Below are 27,934 nucleotides of genomic sequence, written 5' to 3' on the forward strand. Positions count from 1 at the left end.
GTTGTTGATCTTCCACCTCGTAGTTGTGAGGGAGTGGATGTTCAAAAGTAAAAAAAAGCTTTATCAGAAGAATAGCTTATAGAAGCCAAGAACACAGCATACACAGATTTCTCTTCGCAGCTAAAATCTAACTTAACAGACTAATCTCCGGTGAGCAAGAACTCAATATTTAAACACCCGTTAAATTCAATGCTGAACATTAGTGCAATTTTGGACATGCTTGATTGTTGGCCAAAAATACAATTGTTGAAATGCTGGAGATTCTCTCTCTCTCTCTCTCTCTATCTCTCTCTCTCTACAAACTTGAATCTTTTTCCTATCCATAGCGGTGTGTGTTTTTGGTATTTTAATTTGAACAGTTTAGTTTAATTGTTGTTATTGAAAAGTGTATATTCAATTTTCTAACTTAATATAAAATTTTAGCTTCTAAACTTAATTTTATAAAATATCTTTAGTCTTGTAATTAGTCTTATATGATGATTTTTTGTCAATCATTGTTATTTTAAAAAATTAATTTCAACATATTAATATTTGAAAATATTTTGTTAAAGTTTAAAAGTTTAATGTAAGTATTTTGTTAAGTAATAAAGAATATAATTTTAAAATTAGAAAGCTGGAAAAAAATAATTTGTAAAATTAAGTGACTCAAATTGGGAAAATTGATAAAAAGACTCTACCACAAATATGTTTGCTCACAAGGATTAGGGAGAGATGTTGATTTGAGGTCTTTCATTAGCATTAATTTAGAACTTCAAATGATCAATTATCCTTTCAAAAAAAAAAAAAAATTGAGCAAGGTCTTTCATCGTTGATATATGGCACAAGGTCTATTGTCATTAACATGTCAAAAGGTCCCTTGATGTCAATAATTTTAATGTCAATATGTCAAATAAAATTTTTTAATGTCAATATGTCAAGTAAAGTCCTTATAAAAACAAAAACTTCCATGATATGTAAATACTGTTTAAGGATATGCAATTTACCTTCTATATATTTGAATATGCCATTACAATTAGTGTTAAATTTTTACATTGAAAATTAGTATAAATTTTCAGATATCAAATATGTATATTTGAATATAAGGAACATTAGTTACATTTATTTGAAGATGTCATGCATATAATGGAAGAAAGCCTCCATATAGGGAATATTGTTGCATCCAATGTTGAAGCCAAACATCTAAGTGTACATTTTCAGGGTATCATATATGAATATTTGAATATAAAAAAACATTAGTTGCATTTATTTGAAGAGGTCATGCATATATTGGAGAGAGCCTACATATAGGGAGTATTATTGCACCTAATGTTTAAGCCAAGCACCTCAATGTAAATTTTCATAATATTATACATGCATATTCAAATATATGAAACATAAGTTGCATTTATTTGAAGAAATCATGCATAAAGTGGAACATGGCCTATTTATAGGGAGCATTCTTGCATTCAATGCCCAAACGAAGTACCTAAGTGTAAATTTTTCAAGATATCAAATATTAAATATATGAAACATAAGTTGCATTTATTTGAAGAAATCATGCATATAGTGGAAGAGGCCTGCATATAGAGAGTATCCTTGCATCCAATGTTCAAGCTATGCACCCAAATTTTAATTTTCAAGATATGCATAAACCATATTCAAATAAATGAGATTTAGTGACATAAATTTTCACAAAATGCACCTTACATTTGAATATGCATTTTGCATATTCTGAAAAATTATTCCTTTTTTCATGAAAACATCAAAAGATATTTTGAAAATATAAATAGATATTTTAAAATTTTTTTTATAAAAACATATATGAATATTTTGAAAACACAAATGGATATTCTAAATATTCTCATTTTTTTATGAAAACATATCTGGATATCCTAAAAACATAAATGGATTTTCTAAATTTTTTCTCATTTTTAATGAAAACATATATGGATATTCTAAAAATAAAAATGAATATTTTTAAAAAATTATTTTTTTAAAAAAAACACATATATATTTTTTAAAAATACAAATAAATATTTTGATTTTTTTTTCATTTTATGAAAACAAATAGATATTCTAAAATTTTTACATTTCCAATACATATCTTGAAATCCAAGTTGTGAAATGAAATCTTTTCAATCCAACAAATAAATGAAAATTGAATTGGACTTCATTTCATTAAAAGAAAAATTACAATTAATAGGAACCGTTTTAACAAGCAATAGTTACAATTCAAACCTATAGTCTACGGACACAATCCCACTACAATTGCAATGTACAAATGGTCTCTTTTATACAATTAAACAAGTCAATTTGCATTCCAATCAACAAATAACACAACAACAAAAAAAAACCTATCAACATGGTTTTTCGAAAGCTCTATATGGAATCTAAATTTCTTTCAAAGTTATTGTTATTATTAGATTTAGTTTTTTAACAACCATCCTGAGCAAAAGAGATTTTTACATTTTTGACTTTGCTGCTTCCGAACTTTGAAGCACCCCAATTAGTGTTTGAGTTTCCTTCATAAGCCAATCCATTTTTTTCACCATCACTATGACCCTATCCTATTAGTTAGCCTTTATTTGATATTTTCTCCATATTCCAAGAAGATCAACCATTATGCTCTCCAACACTTTTATCGCCATCCTTGCCTCCTGATTCTCCCAAATCTATAATGCTTCCATCTTGTCCAAGCCTTGTCACATGGAAGCTATCATGAATATGCAAACAAATAAGAGTAACTAGTGAACAACCCTTGTCTTTTCTCAATATATATGATTATCTTACCAAGCCACTCCACAACTCAAAAGTACATGACTATAAAAAGGTAAAAATGTAACATCTTATAATAGATAACATGCCTTTATATAGGCTCAAGCAAACAAAATCCTCAAGGACAAGCAGCCTTAACATAAAGCTAAAGCAATCTAAAGTTAAGGATAAAAAAGTTCTAGTTAGCTAAACTCAATCAAATTTGAAATTGGGAGTAGTAACACCTCTAGTGAAATTGGCGTATCATTTTGAGCATTCAAGACAAAAACTCCTCATATTTTGATGATTCTAAATTCTTCAAAAAATGCATCTTTACTAGCTTATCTCATGCTCATGTGTCACTACATATTGCCTATTATTGATAAGGAGAATTATATTGAAGTCTCATATAAAAAATTAATTACTACAAGGCCTATTAACAATTGATTATATTGTTAATGACCTTAATTCAATTATCAATAGATCTTATAGTAATTAATTTCTTTATGAAAGAGTTGGATATAATTCTCCCTTATTGATATTGATGTTACATTGGCCTTATTTGGTATAAAGATATGAATTTTGAGGTATTAGGATTGGGATTGGAGTTAGGACTGAAATTGAGATTGGAGTTGGGATTAGGACTTTAAAAATATGTTTAGTATGAAGTAATATTTGAAGGGAATACTTACATTAATTTTTTTTTCTAATTCATCAGAAATAAACAAAATACCATAATGCCCCTTATTATTAATAAAAAAAGTATACAGTCATCAAGATGAATAATGCACAGCTTAGGGAGGATAGGCGGATCTGGAGCTCTAAACTTTAGATTTAGAGCTTCCGACGATGGATGCAGGGGAGCTGGAGGAGAGGGCAGTAAGTGAGAAAGGAGTAAGAACACAATCTCAAACGCAAGTCTAACACCAAATCAGGTCTGAAAATGTATACATCTGCACAGTTAAGGGAGGAAGAAGACGATCTCATCGCAACCTTTCATTATCGTTGCTTCTGTTCTTGCTCACCCATTATCAGATCTGAACATATCGATCTCACACATCACCCAATCTGAAACAAGAAAATGAATCTTGCTTGCCCATCGTCGTTGCTTTTGTTCATGCTTATGTTCTTTGCTTTGGGTTGCCGACAAAGAGAGGAAGTCATCTACAGCGAGAGGAAGTTGTCAACGGTGAGAGGAACTCGTCGCCAAAATCATCCACATTGAAAGTGTCTACGGAAAATTCCACAAAGAACAAGAGGGGTCAAATCTGGATATATTGGAGGAGGGCATTTTGGTCAATAATAATTTCAATCCCAAGATTAATTTGCAATACCAGGGGGAATGGTGGGTTTGAGTATTCCCACCTAAGTGGGACTAAATAATCCCAAGGATTAGTGAGTGACTCATACCAAACATGTTAAAGGTGGGATTACTCAAACCCAATCCCAATCCCATCTCTCCAATGCTGCATGCCAAACAGAACCATTAGGTGGAGGAAGGCAAGGGATCACCATTGACATTAGCATGATAAAACCTTTTTGAAAACATTTTGATTATTTTCATTTATAAGATGAATAGTTCAATTGCACAGAGGTAAAAGGAACAAATAAAAAAAATAATACCCCTTCTGTCCCAAATTATAAAATACTTTAAGAAAAGATTCAGCATCTCAAAGAAGGACCTCAATATTAAATCTCCCCCAAATTCTCTTAGTAAATGAAATTGGGAGAATGACAAAGAAGTCCCAAAAGAACCAATAATTTAAGTGTCAAGTGCCAAACTCTAAAATCTGCAACTCAATCTCTCAATTTTATAATTGTATTGTGATAAATTTGCAACTTGTTTTTCAAATTTTAACATGGTTGAAAAATAAAAAAATATTTTTTAGTTAAAATTCATAATACAAGTTGCAAATTCATAACAATAGAGTTGCAAAATTCAGATATTGAATTGTAAAATTTTTAAAATGTAGCACTTTGAACCTAACTTAACTTAATTAATCTTTTTAAAACCTCTTTGTCATTCTCCCAATAAAATTTGGTTGGATCTTTTTTTCTTTGATAATTTCCCAATAAACTCATGTCAAGTTAAATGAAAGTATGCATTTGGAAAACAAATATCTGCGCTCCTTGTATTTCCCCAAAGCGACAAGAATGAATTTTTGAGGTTGGTTGGGCTAGTTTTTTTTTTTTTTTTTTAAGCTGGTAATGTTCAATTGGAAATATTTTTGTATTAACTTTTCTTAATTGATTTGACAAGGACACGGGCTGCTTGAAATTTATATTTCATTTACGTACAAATTTGCTTAGTTTATTAGTGTAACTTTATGCTTTTATCTTTTTATTATTTATTTGTTTTTGATACAATTTCATTGTGACCCTTGTATTAAAAAAAAAACAGAAATTATTTAACATCATAATTTAATTATTTCATTTTCTTTCTTTCTTTATTTGTTTGGAAAAATTACAGTCAAAGATTGTTGGAGGAATATTTACCGACAAGTATCAAATGATTTTGAAATTACGTTTGCAGTACCAAAGAACCAAAACATAATTAATTTTTAGTGTGGAAAGAAAAAATTATCCCTCAATTATTTTTAAAAATACTTCTCAGCCAGGGTTGCCAGAACTTTGACGTTAGTGGCTGGACTGGCCATCTGAGCTCCGACAATGGTAGTCAAAGCTCCGACACCAATCACTGCATTGATGATTGATGAGGGGACAATTTTTTTTTTTTTTTAAGGTGGCTAAAGTAAAGTTTGAAGTTTGAACCCACATCCTTTATTGGTATAGTGATTGGCGTTGCGTTGGAGCTCTGATGGTGGTTTAACTATTACTGTTAGAGCTTAGATGATCAGTACGGCAAAGTGATCCAGCCACCGACATTAGAGCTCCGGAGGCTGATAACTGAAATTTTTTTAAAAAACTATTGAAAGATAATTTATCTTTTCATATTAAAAATTAATTATATTTTAATTCTTTAATATTGCAGTGTTATTTCAGAATCATTTGACACTTGTCAGTAGATAAATTCCTCCAACGGTCCTTGGCTGTATCCTTTTTCCCTTTATAACTTCTGGCCGGGTCCCGAGTTCGGGGTCTAAGCATCTTAAACTGGCTCCCCTCGTCGGTCTCCTTCTTCCGGTGACCAGATTCTCTCGGTAAGCTTCGCTTTGCTTCTTTATTCTTCCACGATCGATCTCTTATTTTGTGCTTACTAAGGTAAACACGTGTGAAAGAAGAGTTCTTTCTTTCTTTCAAAGTTCAAAATGTGAAAAGAATTTCACAACTTTGAAATAAAACCCTGTTAGTCCTTAAGATCATTGGGTTGATTGTGTCCACCTACATTGCTCTTCCCGTAATTTTGTAGGTTAAATCAAGTTTTACTATTGATGGAGAAAGGAGGAAAGGGGTATTCGTCGCTGAACAAAGGAGGTCAGTTCATCTTTCTCGTATTGATGCTTTCTCGGGGTGAAAGTGCTGATTTTTTTTTTTTATATTCCTTACCTTTTTTTCACCTATCCGATTGATCATCTCGGAAAATATATGTAATCTTAATTTGGTTGTGGGCTGGTTTGTTTTCCTACTTCCATAAAGGAAATTGGCCTTCGCATCTTTTTGTTTTTGGTATTCTAATTGAATTTTGACCTCAACTTGCTACGAAGTGTGCTAGTTTTTTACCTTTACTTAAGGGCACTCTGGAACCCTAAGGGATCAATCTTCGTCTGCCGTTCAGTGGATGGACTATTTAATTGGAACATTTTAAAATCTATGGTTAGCTTTGTCTCTTGAGCCACCAGCTGCCAAGCGTCCCGAATGTCTGCTGCACCTTTTTTTTAATGCGCACCCAGCATTTTAATAAGTGAGAATGAATATCAGCTGTACAATTAACCTCCATGAATGATGAGTAGGCAATTGAGAATAACACTTGGGGAGATTAATATGGGAAAGCTTCAACGGTTGAATTCCCAGGAAAAAAAAAATTGACCTTTGGCATCTTCACCATTGCTAAATACCAAAAAATCAACCTCCAAGAGTAATGAGTAAGAAATGCACAAGATCAATAGAGGGTTTCATGTGGATGAAGCATTTAATTTAATCAATAAACAATTGGAAGGGATTTCTTGCCTTTTCCTTGTACCACAAAACCTAAGGAATCTCGGAAAGGCTTTCTTTCTAAAATTGAAGAGAAGATTCTCGATTGGATGGATCAATGGGAGAAGCATAAACCGTAAACCTATATAGATCCATAACAGAAAAATGAAAAACTCAGTATGAAATCAGGAAAATGAAATGAAAATGAGTAGAGAACAGCGAGTAATCTTTGAAGCTTATATGATAATAGCCATTGATTGGGCTCAATAGAATAGAGAGTTTCTAAGTTAACGAAAACCAAAGAGAAATTGGTAAAAGCAATACATATAGAGACTGAGGAGAAGCAGGAAGATTAGCACCTGTATCATCTATGAGCTTTTTCCCTCTCTCCCAAATCGATGATTTTTTGTCTCAAAGTGGATAGTTCTGATTGAGGTTAAAAGGCACAGAAGGCCAGGATTGAATTCCATGTTCCATTGACTGCCTGAATGCCAGCTGCACATAGCTGGTTGTATTTTTTTGACAATCTAAGGTGGGATTTATATTAGGTTGCCGATCCCAAAATCTCACACCTTATATACTGTGACCTATGTGATAGCATTCCTGTATTGTTGTTGATGTGAGTTCTTTCATCTTGCTGTCAACAATTGGTGGGACAAGCTAATAGTTGAATCATTTTGTGATGTAACACTCAATTGTCCGCCTTTTTATTCTCTGCTTTTTCTTGGTAGGATCCTTAAAAGGGAAAGATGACAGTGCTGCAAAATCAGCAAAGGGGAGGAGAGTTCAGTTTGCTGATGAAGGTAGCATTAAAACTCTATTATCTTCATAATGCTCCTCACTAGAGTATGAAAATAATAGGATTTTCTTAAGATGCTTGAACTGAAGTTTACTCTACCAGTACTAAGTTTTTTACATCTGTATTTATGGTGTTTTTCCATTTTAAGGAGGAAAGGGAGAGAAGACTGCAAATGGGGGAAAGAGTCCTATGTCTAAAAGCTCAAAACAATCGGAGTTTGGGATTGAGCAGGGTTGGTAATCGCCTAAATCTTTTACTTGATTGTTGATCTAAACAGTAAATACACTTATTCACTTTTGACATGTAAAATACTGCTATGACTGGCCCTAAGAATTGCATCTGACGTATATTTTCTTGTATATATTAACTTTTACTAGGACTCTAGGTTTATGCTGATAATATTCATCTGATTAATGTCAACAGTTCTAAATCCCTTTGGTGACACATGCAGAACTTCCAAAAAATATCAAATGCCTGATGAATTGTGAGGCTGCTGATATTTTACTAGGAATTCAAGATCAGATGACCATGTTATCTAAAGATCCATCTATTAAAATACCTGTGTAAGGGAGCATTAATGATTTTCTATTTAGGTTGGAGAGGATGCTTTGGTCGTTTAAAATGCACTTTTTATCTGAAAATTGTCTTTATCTTCTGTGATAGATCATTTGACAAGGGACTGCAGTATGCCAAAAGTAATAGCCATTATAAAATGTCGGAGACTGTCAGGAGCATTCTTGAGTATCCTTAATTTTTCAGATCGGCATGTTAATAGGATTGTGTTCTGTGTGCCTAGGTGTGTTTGCATGAATAGATGGCACGACTGCTTTGCTGTTTGTGACTTTCTTCTTCTTTCATAATGTTCATATATTGGTTGAATCTTGACTCAAATATTAGGCCTCTGGCAGATCTTGGTGTCTCTGAGGCTGAGGTATCATTCACCTCCTAGATTTCCTTGTTCTTACATATTCTGTAGGGTTCTTGACAATAAATCTTGAACTGCAGCTATGTGTGATTGGTAATGTGTGTCCAGAAACTTCGGAAGAGGTTTATGCTCTCATCCCGTCACTAAAGGTAATGAAATGTCGAAGCCATGATGAATTTAAAGTGGGCATTTTTTTGTTCCGTTCATTTATATTTTTATTGGATCGAATATAAAAGTTGTTATTGAAAATTGTTTTCTTAACTATATAATGAAGGTATTTCACGATTATTGAACAAATATTTATCATGCAAAGGAAGTCTTTTGTGGATGAGTAAATTGGCAGGTGCAGAAATGATTTAGGAAGAATAACAATTAAGTCTCAAAAGAGGAAATTAATGATAGTAAAGCCTTATATATATATATATATATATATGTTTTGAAAATATAAATTATAAATATCGATTTAAATATTTGCAAAATCAGGAGGTCTAATTGTAAATAAGATATTTAAATTCTAAACTTAACAATCAGTTTACAATTGAGATTCTAGTATGGAATTGTTTAAATCAATCTTTGCAACTTTTTTTAAAATTTTGTCAGAGACTTATAGAGCACAATGGCGTCTTGCAATCCATGTAGCCGACCCCACCTAGTGGGATAAAGGCTTGTTGTTGTTGTTTGTCAGAGACTTAGGTTTAGATGTTATTAATTTTTTTTTTTTGGAACTTTATTGTCATTTCCCCAGTGATTTATTTAGGTCTCTAATCCTGTGATGTTAAATATGGGAAGCTGCTGATAGATAAGCTGAGCTTATGTTAACTTTTTGGTAACGTTCATGATATTTTCATGTGATCCAAATATGGAGAAATGATAGAAAATTATTTAAGATGGTTTAAACATATATAAAGAAAGTCATTAGAGATGCCATAGGGTAAGAGTTGAGCGTATTGTTTTTCCTTTTAGCTCTATGAAGGAAATGTAGAGAAAAACAAAAAAGGATACTCAAAGGTAGTTATTCAATTGATGAATGATATAGTTGAAGAATTGGTTGTTGGTAGAGCATGATGACATCGTGCAATTCATACAGTCAATCTTATTTAATGGAATAAAATATATTCTCATTGTTGTATGGTGAGGCCTATCCTCAAATTTTGTCAAGGCTAAATTTTCCGAAGAAATTTTTAAGGAAGGTGCTCTCCCTCAGATCCCATAATGCCTTCTGGAGGAATCTATGTCAAAGGACCTGCTTCATTCCCCCCTGTCATAACTTTTTAGTGTTAACTACAGTCAGTTGTTCCCATTTTCATTGCTGTCCAAGTTTGGCTGCCTCTGTTTTCTGATCATTTTCTCTGCTCTATCGGTGTCTAATGTTAAATATATTTGTAAGCCTCTTTTTAGTCGTGTTTGCTTTGATTTAATCTGCAATATAGATTTCCGTTGACTTAGTATCAATATAAAGTATTAGATTTATGATCAAGTAATTGTACAAGTGACTTCTAATTCTGTAAAATGTATTGGAAAATGTGTCTAGTTAAATACACACACACATATCTAATGGTGACAATTAATTACTGACTGTTGTAGGAGAGGAGGAGCAGGATTGAGGGACTTCTCAGAGATATGGTAAGAGAGCTTGGGAAGCTTAAAAAGTCAAAGTAAAGCCACGTGATAAAAGGCCTGCTTGTAGGTCAGTTTTCTGTTACTATGCAGCAGTTCAGAATCTTTCCTTTGCTTCTTTGCTTCTGTATCGGTTTTTTCCCGCTTATGTGTACATAAATGCAGGTTTTGAATACTTCTGTGGCATGTTGAATGCTGCAGATTTATCAGTTTAGAGATGTAGAAGTTAATTAGCGTTCTGTCAAACCATGTGTGTCATGAAAAGCACTTCCTGAACATGTTAGCTGAGACACAGCATCAAGCGTAATACATGTTTTATCTGTCTGACTGGGCTAATGTTTCCGCATGAACTTTTTATTTTTTATTTTTTATTTTTTATTTTTGAAAATTTTTATCTGCCTGATCGAGAATTTTGAAATGAAATAGAGTTCGCCTGATTTAAACCCGAAATAAATTTAAAGATGTTTAATTTCGACTATAAGACTTGAATACAATACTTCCTATTTGGACTTCTCTCTGACTCAAATGCAAGAAGTTTGAAAATGAAAATTATGCAAACCAGGATTTTATCAATATAATTCGATTTAGATTTAGTCCGAATAAGATTATTATAAATGAGCTGCTGGTTTATTTAGATATGTAACCTTATTCTTTTAAATATATAATAGTATAGGTTTTAATTTTATAATTTTTTACTATTTAATTTTAAAGTGAAAATAATTTAAAATAAAATAATTTATATTGTTTAGATTTATCCTAAATAGCTAAAAAATTTGAAAATTAAAAATAAAAGATAACAATTTAAATGTTATGATAATATATAATCTTTTAATTAAATTACTCTAGTTCATTTATAAGTTATGTCATTATATTTTTATTATAAATTTTCTCTTTTACCTGTCACTGAATGTTAGAGAAAGAAAATGTATTATTGAAGTTTGTACATTTAATAATGGTAAAGTTGAAAACTTATTAAATTTGAAGAGAGTTAATTAATTTTAAGGTTTTTTTTTAGTATTGGTAAAACATGTTGAAAGTAATTTATAAATAGAATCAGATGAGTATATAAAAAATTACTATATATTTGCAAACAAGTGCATTTCTTTTTTGTTCTTTTTAAATGTTCATATCTTCACATCAACAAAAGCGTAAATACCGTAAATTAAATTTAATAGGATTGGTTTGATTGATATTAGTTTTTGTTAAAAAAACAAAAATCTGAATGGGTTCAAGGGTAATTTGATCTTTAAATTATAGATTCATGAATGTTTAAGATCATAAACTCATTTTTGATGTAATGTTTTCCTTTCATTTTGAAAATAGTATTTATCTCATCATTAATAAAAATTAATATTGATTGTTGGTTAATTGAAAAATAACATCAACAATAACAAAAAAGGATTAAAAAAGTTACAAATAAGAGTCCAAAAAATTATTTAAAAAAAATCAAGAAAAAGGACCTTTTTTATAAATTTAAACTTGTTTTGTTTGTCGATTACTAATCAATTAAGGGTCAACATTAAATTTTATTAATAATAGAGGTGACATTGTACTGTAAAGTTGAAAAGTAACCTTATATCAAAAAACAAGTTAGAGTTTCAAATCTTTTTTAACCTATAATTTTGGAGTTAAATTGTCATTTAACTTTACGTTGACAAAACTAAATCAAAGTCATAATTAAATTAAAATTCAATTATTAAATAATTAATTTTTTAAAAAAGGGTTTGTCGTCAACTCAACAAAACATCCCCTAAGCGAGAAAATTGTCGGTTTCTTCCCTTCGTGCCAAACAAATATATGTGATAAATACGGATGACCAAAAACAGAATTTATTGAAAGCAACAACGTATTAGGAAGCTTAATAACAAGAACTTGGACTTATCTATAAGTTAAATTTAAAAGGTTATTTGTTTAAATTTTTTAAAAAAATATTTTTAAATGGTTTAAAGATTTTGTGAAAAATGATTTATTTTATAGCAATTTTATAAAAATAAAAAGTTAATAATTGAGGGGCATTTAGTTTAAATGGATGAGGGAGTTGAATCAATTTATTCAAGATTTTGAGTTTAAGTTTTAGGATGTACAATTGCATTAAATAAATGTGTCAAGATATCTCAAAATATTTAATTTACCCAAAAAAGGTTAGGCTAAAATGTATCTTTAATCTTTGAATTTTATACAATATTTTATTTTGATCCTTTAATTTTATAAGTATCTTTTCAATCCTTTAAACTTAACAACAATAGTTTCATCACCAAAAAATTTACATTAAACTTTTAAATATTAACAAAATTTCTCACACGTAAACCTATTAATTTTTTTTAAATAACAATGATTTACACACAAAAAATTATTTGAAATTAACAATGTTATGGTTAGACGATTGAAAAAATAATTTATAAAGTTAAGAGATCAGATCAAAACTTTATATAAAATTAAAAGATTAAAAGTATAATTTATCCAAAAATTTATTATTATTTAGTGAGTTTTAAACTGTGAAATATTTCTACATCACTATTTATAAATAATTTATTGTTTAATTACTTTATAATTCCATGGTATATCTTATCAAATTATTTTTAAAAGTTACTCAAAAGTAATTTCCTGAAATAATCAAATATAACCAAATAGTACCTATCCTAATGGAATGGGAGACCATGTTTTGAATTTGAATATGTGTTAATGCAAAAGAAGAAGTTGATTGATCCACTCTGAATTGAACCTAGCAATAATCAAACATAATTTAATGAGATATCCGTATAAAAAAAAATCAGAATTTTTTTTTCATATTATGATCATTTTTAAGCTAAAAAAATAAGTGATCTTTTGTATAGATTTTAGGAAGAGCAAAAATTATTGTTTGGTTTACAATAATAAAATAATTATTATTTAATAATTCTAGATTTTATGATATTTTTGTAAATCTATGTGCCGGCTTTCCAGTGATCAGCTACCAGACTCCAGCAATCAAATGGCCACCACAATCTCATCTCCGGAGGCCATTTTCCATGAAAGAAATTTTTTTAATTACAATTAAGAATAATGATGATTCTTAATTGAAATTTTAATAACACAATCTTAAATTGTCATTGTCATTCTTATATCATCCTCATTTGTCATTCCCCCAATCTGAAACTTCTAACAATTATTTGACCAGCTTCATCTCCTTCCAACCAAGGCAGACAAGAAAACCATAATTCATTGAAGTAATAATACAATAGAAGACATCAGAACAGCCATAAATTATGAGTATTCTTCAATAACTAACTGTTATATACCATCCCTTGTATGATACAATGATTGAATCCTGTATGCCAGCCTACAATAACCAAGAATGCCATTGAATATTCCTAATATCATCTTTCTACTATCTCAGTTCTGAGCTATCCTAGTTCTAACAGTTTCAGGAGAAGAAGCACCATGAGAATTAAAAGACGCAAGGCCCACCTATGAAACCTTCTAAATCACATTGAAATGGTATAAAATACCTTGTAAAATGAAAACTAATCCTACAACCCACAATTCATATGTTGTATGAGAGCAAGATGAATTGGACACTCTATCAGTAACACCCACAAGAAATTTGCAACCACCAACTGAAGGGTCCAGGGAAGTTACCATTCCTAGGCCATCAAAATTGCAGCTTCTTGAATCTTGCATTTGCAGCTGATAGTAACTATTAAAAGCGTATGAAACGTTACCTTTAGCCCCAATTCCATTACATGAACCTCCATAGTCAAGCGTTGTGCAATCTGCGACACTACAGGCAAGTCTCATATGGTTGGCCACATTGGTCAAGTCAGTAGAAGGACCTGCCACACACCACCTAAATGGAAGATACTGAACATTTTTAGCATTCTTCAGTTCTTTGTTTCCAAGGCCTAGGTTTAATGGATACTTAGCCTTCCCATCAAAAGAGAATATTCCCCAGTGTCTTTCGAAGTTTCCCGGAACTGTGCTTTTCGCTCCTTCATCAAGCAAGCTGAAGATATAAACATCCACTGGAGGGGCATTAGGCCTCAGGGGTGTACCTTTGTTACCTAAAATGTGGTTTATGAGGCCTTGGTTGAATAATCTTGCAGCTGAGATATTTGCCACAATGGCTCCATCTGAGGGCCAACCAATTTCACCAATGACTATAGGCATCTGACCATAACCAAGTTTAGTCAAGGCTGCCACTAAAGTGTCATAGTTTCCATCAAATGCGTTGGTGTAAACATTGGCACCATCAGTGACAGGATGACTAGTTCCTTCAAAAAATGCATAGTCTTGGGGAAAATCTTCACTGTCATAAAGGCTTAGAAAAGGGTAGATGTTAACTACAAATGGGGAGCCATTAGAGTTGAGAAACTGAAGAAGCTGAGTCATGATTTGGGTCAGTTCAGGACGAAATGCGCCTTGTGAAGGAAGTGTGGACTCGTAGGCATCGGCATTGCAAGGGACCACAAGTTTTACATAACCAGCAAGATTTTCTTTGAGTAGAGACTGTTGCAGATTGATTAAAGCAGGCACGACTAAGTTCTGAAATTGACCATTGTAACTAGTCAGGAATGGTTCATTTCCAACAGCAATGTACCTGTCATCAGAATTTGTTGGTTAGAAGGCTTGCAGGAAATCAAAATTACAGCACCTGACTTTAAAGGAAATCAGAAGCCATTTATAGGGACACACACACACACACTCACCCTTATTTGCCTGGTTTCAGATGTCAAGCTATTTATGTTATGCATCATAGAATTGGTTGTGTCATCACTGATCACTGTAAATCAACTTAAATAATAATAAGACAAAGAAAAATAGGAGCTGTTTGAAACTATTTTTATTTTATTGTTCTAAAAATTAGTGTTTTGTAGAACATGTTTTGAGAATAAAAAAAATAATGAAAATAGTTGTTTTTTTTCATTCTCCCTTGTTAATCATGGAACACCTAAAAATTGTTTTCATTTTTATATTCTCCAAAACAATATTTTATTTTTTTATTTTCTAAAACACTTTTTGAAAATACGTTATCAAATATATTTTTTTATCCTCTTGTTTTGGAGAACAGAAAACTGTTCTCAAAACAAGTTTTCAAACAGGCTCATAAGTTCTCTTTTCCATACATAGGAAGTCTATCTCTAGTATTGGAAACAAGTGAAAGAATACAAGCTTGACTAGAAGTTGAACCAAGCATGATAGAATGCTTTGGAAAAAGTAAATATCTAAATTCATTCTTGCAACAAGAAATACATTTATTAAGCTGGCAAATTATCCAATCAATTAATAACAACAACACCAAGCAACTTCATTCTCTGGTTTGCATCCTTGATTGGGGCTAGCAGCTCTAGAACAGAACTTGATATTATTCAATAAATAGTAAATATATTTATAATTTTCCGTTAGAATTTCATATTGTGGATATAAAAGATAGCCATTCAGAATCAACAGTTTTATATATTTAATTTGCAATAGAACACGATATTATTGCCTATTTGATTGAGTTTAGTTTAGCCTTTGATTACTAATTCTTTTACGGAAAGAGTTGTCCTCGGATACTCAAAAGAAAAATAAATACTCGTCCTGTCCTGCCTCAAATCATTTAAAAACAAAAAAAAAAAAAAAAAAACTCCGATGAATATCACAGATTTTTGCTGCTTTTAAACAGTTGAGCTCTGAAGCTCCGAAGGATCACAACTTTCAAGGAACTTGTTTTCACGTATGACAACCACTCTAGAGCAAAACAGAATCGTGATCATCATCGTAAAAGTAAAAAAGATAGCCTGTAAAGATCACCGCAAAAAATCTGCATCCTGAATGGGAGAAAAAAAGGGAAAAAGATTCTTTTGAAATGTATTTCACGCAAAACTTTCGTCCATGTTTATGCTAAAGGTAAAATCGTGAGTTATCATCACTTCAAACAAAATCCTACACATTCTTACACAACTTCTACCAGGTGTTAAACACAACGCGAAGCTTCACATGCCCATGTTTCCTAGATAACAATTGTAGGCTCCTAAATAAAAAAATTCCTTTAACATCTTGAAAGAAAGAAAAAGGACGAAGAAGAAGAAGCAGATAAGCAAGAGTACACATATAAAGAAAGAAGAGACCAACCTGATAGAAACACCACCTTTGCCCATGTAAGAAGAAACATTCTGACGAACCCACAAATCAGCAGCAGAAGGGGACGAGCTCAAGAGAGACAACATCTCGTTGGGGATCCCAACCATCACCTGAATCCCACTTCCTTTCAGAGCCGTGAGAACATCGGCCTCCGCCTCGAACAGCTTCACCTTGGGGATATTGTTGTCCCTCAAGAGATCCACCACTGTCAAAGGCCTCAGTTTTCGAAACGACACCGTTCCCCAGTTCACCCCTATCGCCGTTTCCACCATCGGAGCCGACCTCCAAGCAAGTAACCAAAGAAAAATGGTAGTCGCCAATCTAGGCTCCAGCATTCTGCTCCTATTGGTTCAAAAACCAACCAAGTTAGGAACTGATTAGAGAATTTGCGATGGAGAAGGAGAAATTAACGGAGGTTATTGATGTTAACTTGGTGAGAATTCTCTAACGAAGAAGAAATGAAGAGCGTTATGCGTTTGCAGAGATGAAGCTGGCGAAGAGAGCATGCTGGAGCTCGAGGAAATATTATTGGGCGTGAGCGGTTGAAATGACCAAAATGCCCATGTCACACTATATAAAATGTTACAATGAGTCGCTCGGATATGTGCTGCTTTCTTTTCTTTCCTTTATGTCGGTGTCATGCATGCTGCTCTAGACATTTTCCTCAAAGTGTTGATATCCATACAATTCTTTGTGATGTCGGTATGGGTTTGACCAATTTTTTTTAATAAGTTTCGTATAATAAGAATGGAGCGAGTTGTGAATACTAATTAATGTTCACCATTTTTATTATGTAAAAAAAATTTCCTTTATATTAATATTTAGTTATTTGAATTGGTTTGTAACTGATAGGAGTGGAAAGGATTAGACTTTCATAACGCGGTGAACAAGATTTGAACTTCTCCTACATGAGATGCCTACGTTTAATATATTTTTTTGATTATATTACCTAGTGTTCTAGAAAACTTGAAGTATTATCATTAACTTCTTAAACTAACTTAAACCCTGTGGGGATGTCACTATCAATGGCCAGCCACATAGGTACCTTGGATATGCTTTCGAAATCTTTATCTAACGTGATTACATATTTCAAAAATTTACCAGTTGAATCAAGTATCTTCAATTGCTTGTATTTAGTGTCTAACTATGCCTCAAGCAAATTATCTTCAATAGGACACCTATGAACAACAAAAAAGAAATTATTTGGTCTGAATATTTAGCCTCAAAAGTATTATACTAGCTAATTTAGTGATAACATCAATAATTGATAATTATTTTAAAATATGAGAAGACTAATTAATCATGATTAAATTATGGGAGAATAATAGATAGGTTTCAAAAAGATTAGTTAATTCAAATTGAGTTTGAAAGTATCAAACTTTAAGAATTTGCAAGTTCGACTCTGAATTTTGTAAGTAACTTTATTGTAATAAATTTACAACTTGTATTTAAAATTTTAATAGAAAAAATAAATTTATTTATTTTTCAACCATGTTAAAATTTAAAAAATAAGTTATAAATTTATCATAATAAAATTATAAAATTAAGAACTTAAATTGCCAATTCCTAGACTTTAACACTTTGGACTAATTAATTTGAATTAATTGATCCCTTGAGATTTATATGTCCTTCTTTCTTGAATTATAAGACGTTTGATTAAAATTAATAAAAAAATATGTCACATTCAAAAGTGAATTATAAGAAGATATTATATTCGGAGTCCTAATTATACTGAGGATAATGGTGTTGACTGAAGTGTTGTTGTTTTAAAAGGAATAAGATGGATGGTGGCCATCAAAATAGGGTCATTTTCATGTGATTTAATGGGTCTAAAAGATCATGAACGCCAGTGTAACCTATCTATGGTACAAAGAGACGTTTACATTATGAATATCTAGAAGATATTTAATTATGCAATATGCGTGTTGCTCCAAGACACGTTAGGGTTAAAAGTTGGCTAACTAAAAAAATTACTATACTTCTCAGTCACCCATATATGCTCATATTAAACACATTAAATTTTTAGAAATCTGCATGTTTCCCACATGAATTATTGGCTTAATAACTCACCTCACTTTTTAATTACAACCAAAGACAAGATAGAAAAACCATAATTGATTCATTAGAGGGAAAAAAATTTAAAATGTGATTTACTCCCTCCGTTTCTATATATAAGAGAAAAAAAAATACTCCCTATATTAAAAAATATAAGTCATTTTTTGAGGAGTTAAATGTTTCAAAATGTAAGGCATTTTTAGTTTTTTTAGGTATAATTATTATTTTTTAAAAAAAATGCCCCTATTGACGTGTGACTTTATATTTATTATAGGGTGTTTAATAGGTGTGAGTATGAAAAGATAGAGTTAGTTTGAAAGTAGGTAATTACTTTTATTAGTGGTGAGATTCAGTTAAAAATGCCTTATATTTTTTGATAGAGGGACTATTATATAGTTTAAGAGAGTTAATTAACTATAATAATTATATATAAAAATAAAAAAAGTGGGCTAAAATGTCATGTGTCAATCAACATAATCATGCATTAATTGTTACTCATTAATAAAAATTATGAAGGTTGATTTAAAAAATGTATAATAAATATTTATTGAAATGTGTAATTTTATTAATAAAAAAATATAAATTAAAAGTAATAGTTTCTTTAACAATAAAAATGAAGGAAGTATATATTTTGAGTTTGAAAGAAGTAAATACAACAATTATTCGTCAAAAAATAAATATCATTTGTTGACTTGGAAGTTGAAACAAGGGTTGTTCATAGATTTTTTTTTTATCCAAAATACAACTCATTTTTTCTCAATTATTTTAAACCCAAAATATAAATCACATTTAATAATATATAGGGTAATAAATTATTCTTTTCCAATTTACCTCTTATAGAATTAAATATGATATATCAATTCTTTTAGAATGTAGGAAGCTTCTTGAAAATTCAGTAAGAGTAATTTCAGGAAGTGTTTTAACTTTGTGCCAAGTTAAATGAGATAATTTCTTTTAGCTTCATTTCATTTTTTTTTTTGGGATACAACGGAAAAATTAGCTTCATTTCTTAAATTATAGGAAAAATCACAACTAAGGCTCTTAGAATTTTTTTTTTTTAAGAAAATCACACCTAAGCTTCAATAGATTTTGAATTATTTCTGCAGACCCAAAAGCTCCAAATACAAATATAATTCTTTATGAAAAAAGGCATTTGCCAATATAAGTTTCTCAGGCATAGTATAACATAAGTATAACATAAAGCTTGTTTATTATATATAGTTCATATAATTAAGTTGAATAATAATGTAAAAGTTTCTCATGTATATGTACAACACAATGTTTGTAAAGAACATGACATAGTCTGTACAAGAATAATATAATATTCATTTATTATACATAATTCTAGTGATTAAGTTAATAATGTACAAGGTTTTTATGTATATATACATCACAATATTCATAAAGAACATGATAACGTCCATATGTAAACAGCACAATGTCCATTTATTATACAAAGTCTGGATAATTAAAGATAAATACATCTTTTCAGGAAGAAATATATTTGCATTTGAGATCTTTGGCTCTACAAATACAATTTAAAATGTATTAGGTACCAGGTGTAATTTTTTTCATCTTGGAAACCTTAGATGCGATTCTCCCTAAACTATATAGGGTTGAGAAAATTGGAATTACTCCATCCCTTTAATATTATAAGGTTTTTTTTTAAGTATCATATTAAAAAATATATAAGTTATTTTGAGTTTTTTAAGTTGCAATTAATAAATTTTTTTCAAAAATACCTAAATTAAAGGGTTTAATTCATAAAATTTGTTTATCTGAATCACTCTATTAAATTAGAATAAATATAAAAGAATATATAATTTTAAAAATAATTAATTAATATTATAATATAATTTAATTAAAAATACCTCACAATATTAAATCAATGGAATATATTTTAAACCAGAGCTAGTAGTTGATATTTTTGTTTCCGGAACTGCTAATGATCATGAATCCATGATATTTTCTTTACATTCAACCTATCATTATCTTCCACCTGCTAAGGTGGCGGCAAATTTGAAGAATAATTTAAGGATATAAAAGAGAAGGGAGGTAAATGAGGTGGATGAAACTATTTGTCGTTTAGGGGAGGCAAGGCAGGCAGAAAGAGACGAAACGACGGACGAAGCAACAAGTCTCCTCAAACAACTGGAACGATTGACTTCAGATTCACGCCTGCTTAAGGATTAGTGGATTCCTCTTCACTTTTCTGACATTTATTATTCATCAATTAGTCCATTATTATCAACTTGTATCTCAATCCTTCATATCATTTTTTTGGAAAAAATATTTCACATGAACTAATTACTTATTCATATACTTTTTCTGATTTTTATTATAAAATATTTTTAACTATTTTATATATTTTAAAAAAATTACACTCCTCCTATCTTAAATTATAAAATATTTTTTTAAAAAAATTTAACTTCTGAAAATATAAAGCATTTGGATAAAAATAATATTTCATTAATGATAGTTTTTTAATATTACTCTTTTCAAATATTTTCTCTCTTCAATATTATTTTATCAATAGAGTATTAAATGAATTGTATTTTTAAAAGTTTATATTTTGGTCTTGAAAAAGTAAGGTTGTAAAGTATATTTAATGAACTTTATTAATACGTAAGATTTTATCTAAAAATATCTTATAATTTGGGACGAAGGGAGTATGTATTTTTATCTTTACTCTTAATTTTAAATAATGATACAATTACATTAAATATCTTCACGTTAATCAAGAAAAGGTAAAATTAAAAAAAGTAATTTAATTATTATAAAGTATCCTATATTGTTCACCAAGAATTATTTCTAAAAAATATTTTATAAATAGGACTGAAAGGAATATATTACTACAAATTTGTTTACTTGTGTATATATGTTTTTTTGTTAGAGACAATAATGTTCGAAACACGATCATGCACAAAATATGAACACTTATTTTGATGAGAATTTAAATCTTAATTCATTATATTGTGATAAATTAAATCATTCTGTTGGATCCATCTTTGAAATAAATCTAGCCAAAAAAAAAAAACTACTTATATCTTACATATAATGCCACTTCCTATATATGTAAGTCTTAAAAATGAGCTACATCACAACTCTTATAACACTTTTATGTATATTTAAATAGTTAAAACTATAAAATTTATATTATAATAAGTAAAATTTATGAACTGAGTTATGTTACAACCAAATTAAAATTATAAAGATCAAATTATAACAAGTTAAAGTTCATTAATTAAGTTATAATTAGGTTAAAATTCTAGAGAGCAAATGAATAATTTTTCTTTTTTTACAACTATGTAAATTTTTGCCGTATACTATACAATGTTATTCTTGGCTTAATAAAATGATGACTTTTTAGAAGGGATTACACTTTTGTCTATTAAAATTGAGAATTAATTAGAAAATTATCTTAATCTTATCCCTAGCTTATGACGGTGTGTCATTCACTGAACTTGCCTTTTTTCGCCCTTCGATAAAAGTTCATGGGCATCCGAATCAGGCACTAAGATAACAAATTAAATTAAATTTCTCTATAATATAAGGGGTATAGTATTTATGCTTTAGACTTTGAAAGGACTAGAAATAAGAAAGATTAAATAATTATTAATTAATTACATAATCCACGTAATTAATACCCTCCTTATCCTTGATATTTCCCCCCTTAAAGTGGGTCTTGGCTTTGCTCTGCTGAACAAACACGCCTTTGCAGCTCCGCTGAATTTTGAAAAAAATTTGGACCGTCCATATAAATGTGAATAATCCAAATTTAATATTTTTATTTTTATTTTATATTTATTAAAATAAATATTTTATAAAAAAAATTAATAAATTTGATCACCAGTTTAAACATTTTAGGTTTAATAGAAATAGTCCATGTTTATAAAATTTTTCAATAAATCTAACAATCAATCTGAACAGTTCATGTTTAATATGAATTATCCAAATTTATAAAAAAATTAATAAATTTAATCACCAGGTTGGATAATTTGGATTTAATATGGATGGTTTGAATTTAAAATTAAAAATTTATAAAAATTTTAATATTAAATCTACACTGCACAAAATATATTTAGATAGTTAGTTTATAAAAATTATAAAAACTTTAACATAAAATTTGGGTCATTTTTATTAAAAATATTGTTCAAATTGGTGATTAGATTTATTAAATTTTTTTATGAATTTTTTATTTTAATAAATATAAAATTAAAATATTAAATTTGGACCATGCACGTTTATATAAACGATCCAGCAGAGCTGTGGAGGCACGTTTGCCAAGCGGAGCAAAGCTAAGTCCCTTAAAGTGTCATGCTAGGAACCTGCATTACCATATTCTTCTTTAAGCCTATCTCTTCACAAAGGCATTGAATCTATATCTTATAAGTCCTTTCGTCCTTTAATTATGTAAGCACATTTGTCAGATTCCTATTGATTATTAAACCATTTAGATAAGATTTTTAGCTGAGATTATTATTATATTATAAATTAATTTTTGGAAATTTTGAAATAAATTCAGCTTGACAAAGCCCTAGTGATCAATCGGTATACAATGAGAATGTGAATTAGATAGTAGAATTAAGCTTATTTATTTTTTGTTTTTCACAATGAAAGGAAGTGAATCGTACACACAATTATACTATTTTCAATCACTTTGTCTAAAAGTATGATATCAAATTATGTGGAAAATTTAAATTTATTATGTCTACTGTTTAGTACAATTTTTTCATCAACTTTTTTTGCTTGAATATAAAATATTGCCTACATTTAATATTATAAGTTTTTTCAAAGTATCATGTTAAAAAAATATAAAGCATTTTGAATCTTTGAACATGCAATTAATTTTTTTCAAAAATATTCTTAATTGGGAGTATAATTAAATGATAATATTATTCTATTTGTGTATGGTTAAATAAAAATAATATTAAAATAAAAGAATAACAATTAATTGACTCTCGTATTTTTATTCAAAATAAAAAATAATGTTAAATTAGACTTATTTTCACATATTTATATTTATATTTTTGTTTATTGTTTAATTCTCATGAAAGGGGAATTTTCTTGGCACTGTTTTAGAATTAATGTTTTTTTTTTTTTTTAACCAGCGCTATAGAATTAAGGTTTAGAGATATGTTCTTTTCACATGGGATAGATCAGTCACCTTTACTGTCATGACTTATGAGACGGACTTTTTCAGGGACTTTATAACATAAGAGGATAGTCAATATTTTTTCTTTTTATAAAAGGGTCAATTTATAATATAATAAAAAGAAAATCACAACACCAATGTTCCCAAATTAGATAGTCTATGGCTAAAAAAAAATTAGATAGTGAATATGATACTCGTATCGTAATCACAGCCAAAAAGTGATGAAGCATTTTCTAGCATATACAACAAGCTAAAGATAAAATCACAGATAAAATAAAAAGGAAATTAATTTGTTCTTCCAATAAAGAAAATCCTATGGTGCATTGATGATTCCTCATTCAAAGAAACCTTATCTTTTCTTTATCACTTTTCTCTCTTTTAGGGAATCAAAGCATCAATTGGGACGCATGGCATAGAATATTGAAATCTTATTTCATAGACATCTTCTTTCACAAAGAGAAACTGGGGGACAAAGCACTAAATTTGTCAACTTGTTTTTTGAAGTTAAAAGTACATCAATACATTATATATTAACAGTGAGTTATATTTGAAGATGTTATTTTATTTTCCTGCTAATTTTTTTGCAGAAAAATTTCCTTCTTATTTTAACTGTGATTATATTTTAGCTTATTATGCTAGAAAATGCTTCATCACTTTTTTGGTTTTGATTAGGGTATGAGTATCATATTCACTGTCTAAATTTTTTTTACCATAGACTATCTAATTTGGGAACATTGGTGCTGTGACTTTTCTTTTCCAGCTAATTGAATTGATTCATTTATTTTAAATAAAAGGAATAGTTTTGGCCTACGGTAACTAGGTAAACTTCTAATTTAGTCATTAACAATTTTCTTTTCTTTCAATTAGCAAAAGTACTTGTGATATTTTTCTTCCAAGTATTTTCTTTTTGTACACAGTCAATCAAAATATTGCTCATTTGCCAAAAAGAATTTTCAATCTTATCATTTAAAAAAAAAAAAACATATGTAGTGACCATCCTAACCTCTAGACAACTTTGTTCTTAATTCTTCAATATCTTTTTCATCCATTTTAATAGGATTGAAGTATTAAAAAGGTATGTATAATTTAAAAAAAATATTTTTATGTCATCGTCTCTCACGGAAGAAAAATCTCTTTTTTTTTTCTCATAATTAAAAAACTATCTTAAAAAACATCCTTCAATTAAGCCTGAGAATATTTGGATAATTGAATCTAAACAGATAATAATTGTATTAAAACGCATACTATCATCAATAATCATACAAAAGTATAAAAAGCCTGCACATTGATCTAAAATATATAGTTGTAGCATTCAACTATTCATTACTTCTTATATTACCAGGTGTTATCGTATACAAGATAATACATAGCTTTTACATTAAAAGACACGGCCAATGTGATGCTTGAAAACAAGTGTGAATAAAACCGCACAAATTTGCACACCCCCTTCATCCACTTTCTACCAAGAAAGACTAAGCCAATAAAAACACACAAGCTGCACCACATTCAAATTGAGTCACAAGACAAGAAGGCAAATAAGGCCATAACGACATGAACCTTTGCGTGGCCTTTGAATGTTTAGCAAGTCACAAAATCTGGCTGATTGGTCACAGATCTTACCCATGACCACTTGTGATCTTTTGTATTCACTGCGTTCTTGGCTTGAGCAACATCCTCTAGTGGTATGTATGCATAGTTCCCATTAATAGGGCCGGCAACAAATCCGGTGTAACCAGCCATAATCCCATGGATAGCCGAGTGCGCTAGAAGGGAACAGTATAAATTATCCGTAGCATTAGCTGGAACTGCCCGGATCATGTATGTAGGATCTATGTACTTCACTGTGAACAGCTCACCCGGATGCTCCCTGTCCCACCAGTTCTTTAGCTCTGACTTCAACCACGCCCCGACATCTAAGAAAACTAAGTTTCCGGATTCATCCCTCTCTTCCTTTTGTGCTTCGCTTCGCGGTATTATATCCTGGCCTGCACCCTCGGCAACTACAAGCACTGCATGCCCGTTATCCTTCAGTCGTTGGTCCAGAAACTCAAAGAGCCCTCCTTTTCCTTCCAAGTAAAAATCTATTTCAGGAATTAAGCAGCAGTCAACATCACGGCTGCTAAGTGTTGACTGTAAAGCGATGTGCCCGACATTTCGACCCATTAGCTTAACCAGGCCAATGCCATTAACTGCGCTCACAGCCTCGACGTGAGCAGCACTGATTGCTTGCTGTGCCATTTCAACAGCAGTTTGGAATCCAAAAGATCTATCTATTATTCCTATATCATTATCCACTGTTTTCGGAATTCCAGCAACTGCAACATTCAGTTTCCGATGTCGAATTTCATTATATATCTTCACAGCCCCTCGCATGGTTCCATCTCCACCTATAATGTAAACCTGTTGAAAGGGGTTAGGATAAGTGCATCGGGTATCAAGTTAGCAATTATTTTTGGCAATGCCACATGTGCACTTTAATATGTCCAACCAGCTTACGAAAATAATATTAATGGGAAAACTAACTAACTTCATAGCAACTAAACCCTACAGGACATTTAGGAGATTCCATGCTCAAAAAACAATAAACAGCAAAATTTTCACTCTAGTGAGGAATTTCAAAAGTTAAAGCATGACCTCCAAAAACAACCACATCTTAGACTAAATAACTCAATTCAGAACTGCACTTAACTTCTCAAATAATCATAACCATCTTAATTTGCAGATTACTGATGGAGATTAGTAACTGATGAGGATCAGGCACTACGTATAGGCATAGTGCTTAGTCCCACATCATGTGCTTTGGACTACATACTTGCAAGTTGTATAACATGACCTGATGCTCATACTACATACCATAACGTACCATGGCTCAGGCAACATTAATCTGAGTGTGACCGATTCAAAATAAAGATTAAAAGAAAGGACGAAACAAAAGCATCAATGCCTAATTTCTTTGATAAATCATTCCATCCTTGCCTTTTTATCTTTGCTGTGTTCCCAAAGACCAAGAACAAAGGCATGCCCCTGATTTTTATTTTTTGAAATCGCGAATATACAAATAAACTAAGATTCCCAACTTTATTTCAAATATATAACTAATACGCCGTAAATGATGATTGCAATTAAAGCATGACTCAGATTCAACTGTAAGAAGTGTCAAAATGAGAAAGCAGCCAGCCCTCGGTACTTTATTACACAGTGTAAGATAATCAATCAAGCAAAGTATAATGGCAATCAAAGCGAGAACTTTATGTCGGGTTATAGATTATATAACACAAAAAGCGTTAATCACAAACTTTAAAACACCTTCATTGTCAGTCTTCTCTGCACTCAGCGCAATACGTTTATCATTAATTGGATAGCCAATTCTTGAAATTTTAGAGTAAAAAAATCTATCAAGCAATCTATACTGCTAAGTGCCAATCAAAGCATGGAGCCCAGAACGTCCATAACAAACAAAAAACGGTAGTCACAAATTAAAACACCATCATAATCATTGCCATCACTTCGTACCAGACATTGAGAATTGTAACAAAATCACCTCCTGAAACCAACTCAAGATAGTACAAACCTGATTGAAACCATGCTTTTCTATGGCATCGACGATCTTCTCAAGATCAAAACCACCTCTAGAAGTTTCAAGCACCGTCCCACCCTTCTTGTGCCAATCTTGAACGAGCTTAGGGTTCAGTTGCCGAGGCTCACAGGAGTAAAATCCTCTGTATCCAGCAACAATACCGAAAATTTCACGCACTCCATAGAGGTCCCATAATCCCGTTACGAGCTCCCGAATCACGGTGTTCATCCCTGGGCACAGACCGCCACAGGTCACAATGGCGGCGCGTACGGTCGACGGGTCAAAGTAAATGTCTTTGCGTGGACCTGCCCTGTGGTAGGCCAAGTGCCGTGAGGGAGAAGGGAAGATTCCGGAGAGATCATAGGTGATTTGACGGAGAATGACGTCAGATCGGCTCAAGTAGAACCCGTCCACAGTATGAAAGTAGGGATTGTGATCCAGCGGGTTCGGGCGGCTTTGGAGGTCCGGGACGTAATCGGTGAGGTGAGGTAGGTCCTGGAGGTAAGTGGGCTCAAACGAGGTGATTATTGCTGTGGAAGTGGTGTTGTTGTCGGCGTGATCGCCGGTGCCGGCAAAGGTTGGGCCCTGGCGTCCGTCGAAGAAATAGCCATGGAGAGATTTTCGTTATTTGTATGCTTTTGAGGAGAGACAGAAAATGACTAGTGTCAAGTGAAGTGAATACCGACGAAGGGTGAGAGGCCACAGTTTGACACTTGGGACCAGAGAGGCAGAATGGAATGGAAGCGCAGATCACGTGGCGCCTCCGTTGTTTGACACGTGGATGTGTCAGTGTCTGGGGGTACCTCGCTGCCGAATTTTAAATAATTTTGGGTCAGATATATATAAAAAAAAAGAAAAAGAAAAAGAAAAGATATA

The 27,934-nt window shown here is 31.0% G+C and overlaps 3 protein-coding genes across 7 annotated transcripts; 1 reads left to right on the forward strand and 2 right to left on the reverse strand.

Moving 5' to 3' along the window:
* The first annotated feature begins 5,784 nt into the window (after window positions 1-5,784).
* Window positions 5,785-10,493, forward strand: LOC129287068 (DNA-directed RNA polymerases IV and V subunit 4-like). Of its 5 annotated transcripts, XM_054923218.1 has the most exons (10): window positions 5,785-5,894; window positions 6,104-6,168; window positions 7,560-7,631; window positions 7,776-7,859; window positions 8,079-8,190; window positions 8,291-8,368; window positions 8,525-8,558; window positions 8,633-8,701; window positions 10,137-10,239; window positions 10,335-10,493. In XM_054923218.1, exons 2-9 carry the CDS (start codon window positions 6,126-6,128, stop codon window positions 10,209-10,211), a joined length of 567 nt encoding a protein of 188 aa, XP_054779193.1. In that variant the 5' UTR covers window positions 5,785-5,894; window positions 6,104-6,125; the 3' UTR covers window positions 10,212-10,239; window positions 10,335-10,493. The 5 variants fall into 5 exon arrangements, with proteins under 5 accessions (XP_054779193.1, XP_054779192.1, XP_054779194.1 ...); XM_054923217.1 differs by having other exon boundaries at window positions 10,137-10,493; XM_054923219.1 differs by having other exon boundaries at window positions 7,779-7,859; window positions 10,137-10,493.
* A 2,909-nt stretch (window positions 10,494-13,402) lies between these two features.
* On the reverse strand, window positions 13,403-16,828 carry LOC129286689 (glucan endo-1,3-beta-glucosidase 5-like). Its single transcript, XM_054922674.1, has 2 exons — window positions 16,263-16,828; window positions 13,403-14,745 (listed from the first exon to the last, which is right to left on the reverse strand). The coding sequence occupies exons 1-2, from the start codon at window positions 16,604-16,606 to the stop codon at window positions 13,629-13,631; spliced, it is 1,461 nt and encodes a 486-aa protein (XP_054778649.1). The 5' UTR covers window positions 16,607-16,828; the 3' UTR covers window positions 13,403-13,628.
* Window positions 16,829-24,766: 7,938 nt separating this feature from the next.
* Window positions 24,767-27,679, reverse strand: LOC129286131 (ATP-dependent 6-phosphofructokinase 2; the record flags this gene model as incomplete). The annotated part of the gene is made up of 2 exons (XM_054922150.1): window positions 24,767-25,881; window positions 27,053-27,679. Coding segments are annotated over 2 exons (1,449 nt in total), but the record flags the coding sequence as incomplete, so codon positions are not given.
* Window positions 27,680-27,934: the final 255 nt, after the last annotated feature.

This window comes from Prosopis cineraria, unplaced genomic scaffold, assembly GCF_029017545.1.
Source record: "Prosopis cineraria cultivar Desert tree isolate PC_DT_omini unplaced genomic scaffold, ASM2901754v1 PC11, whole genome shotgun sequence".
Classification (NCBI taxonomy): Eukaryota; Viridiplantae; Streptophyta; class Magnoliopsida; order Fabales; family Fabaceae; genus Prosopis; species Prosopis cineraria.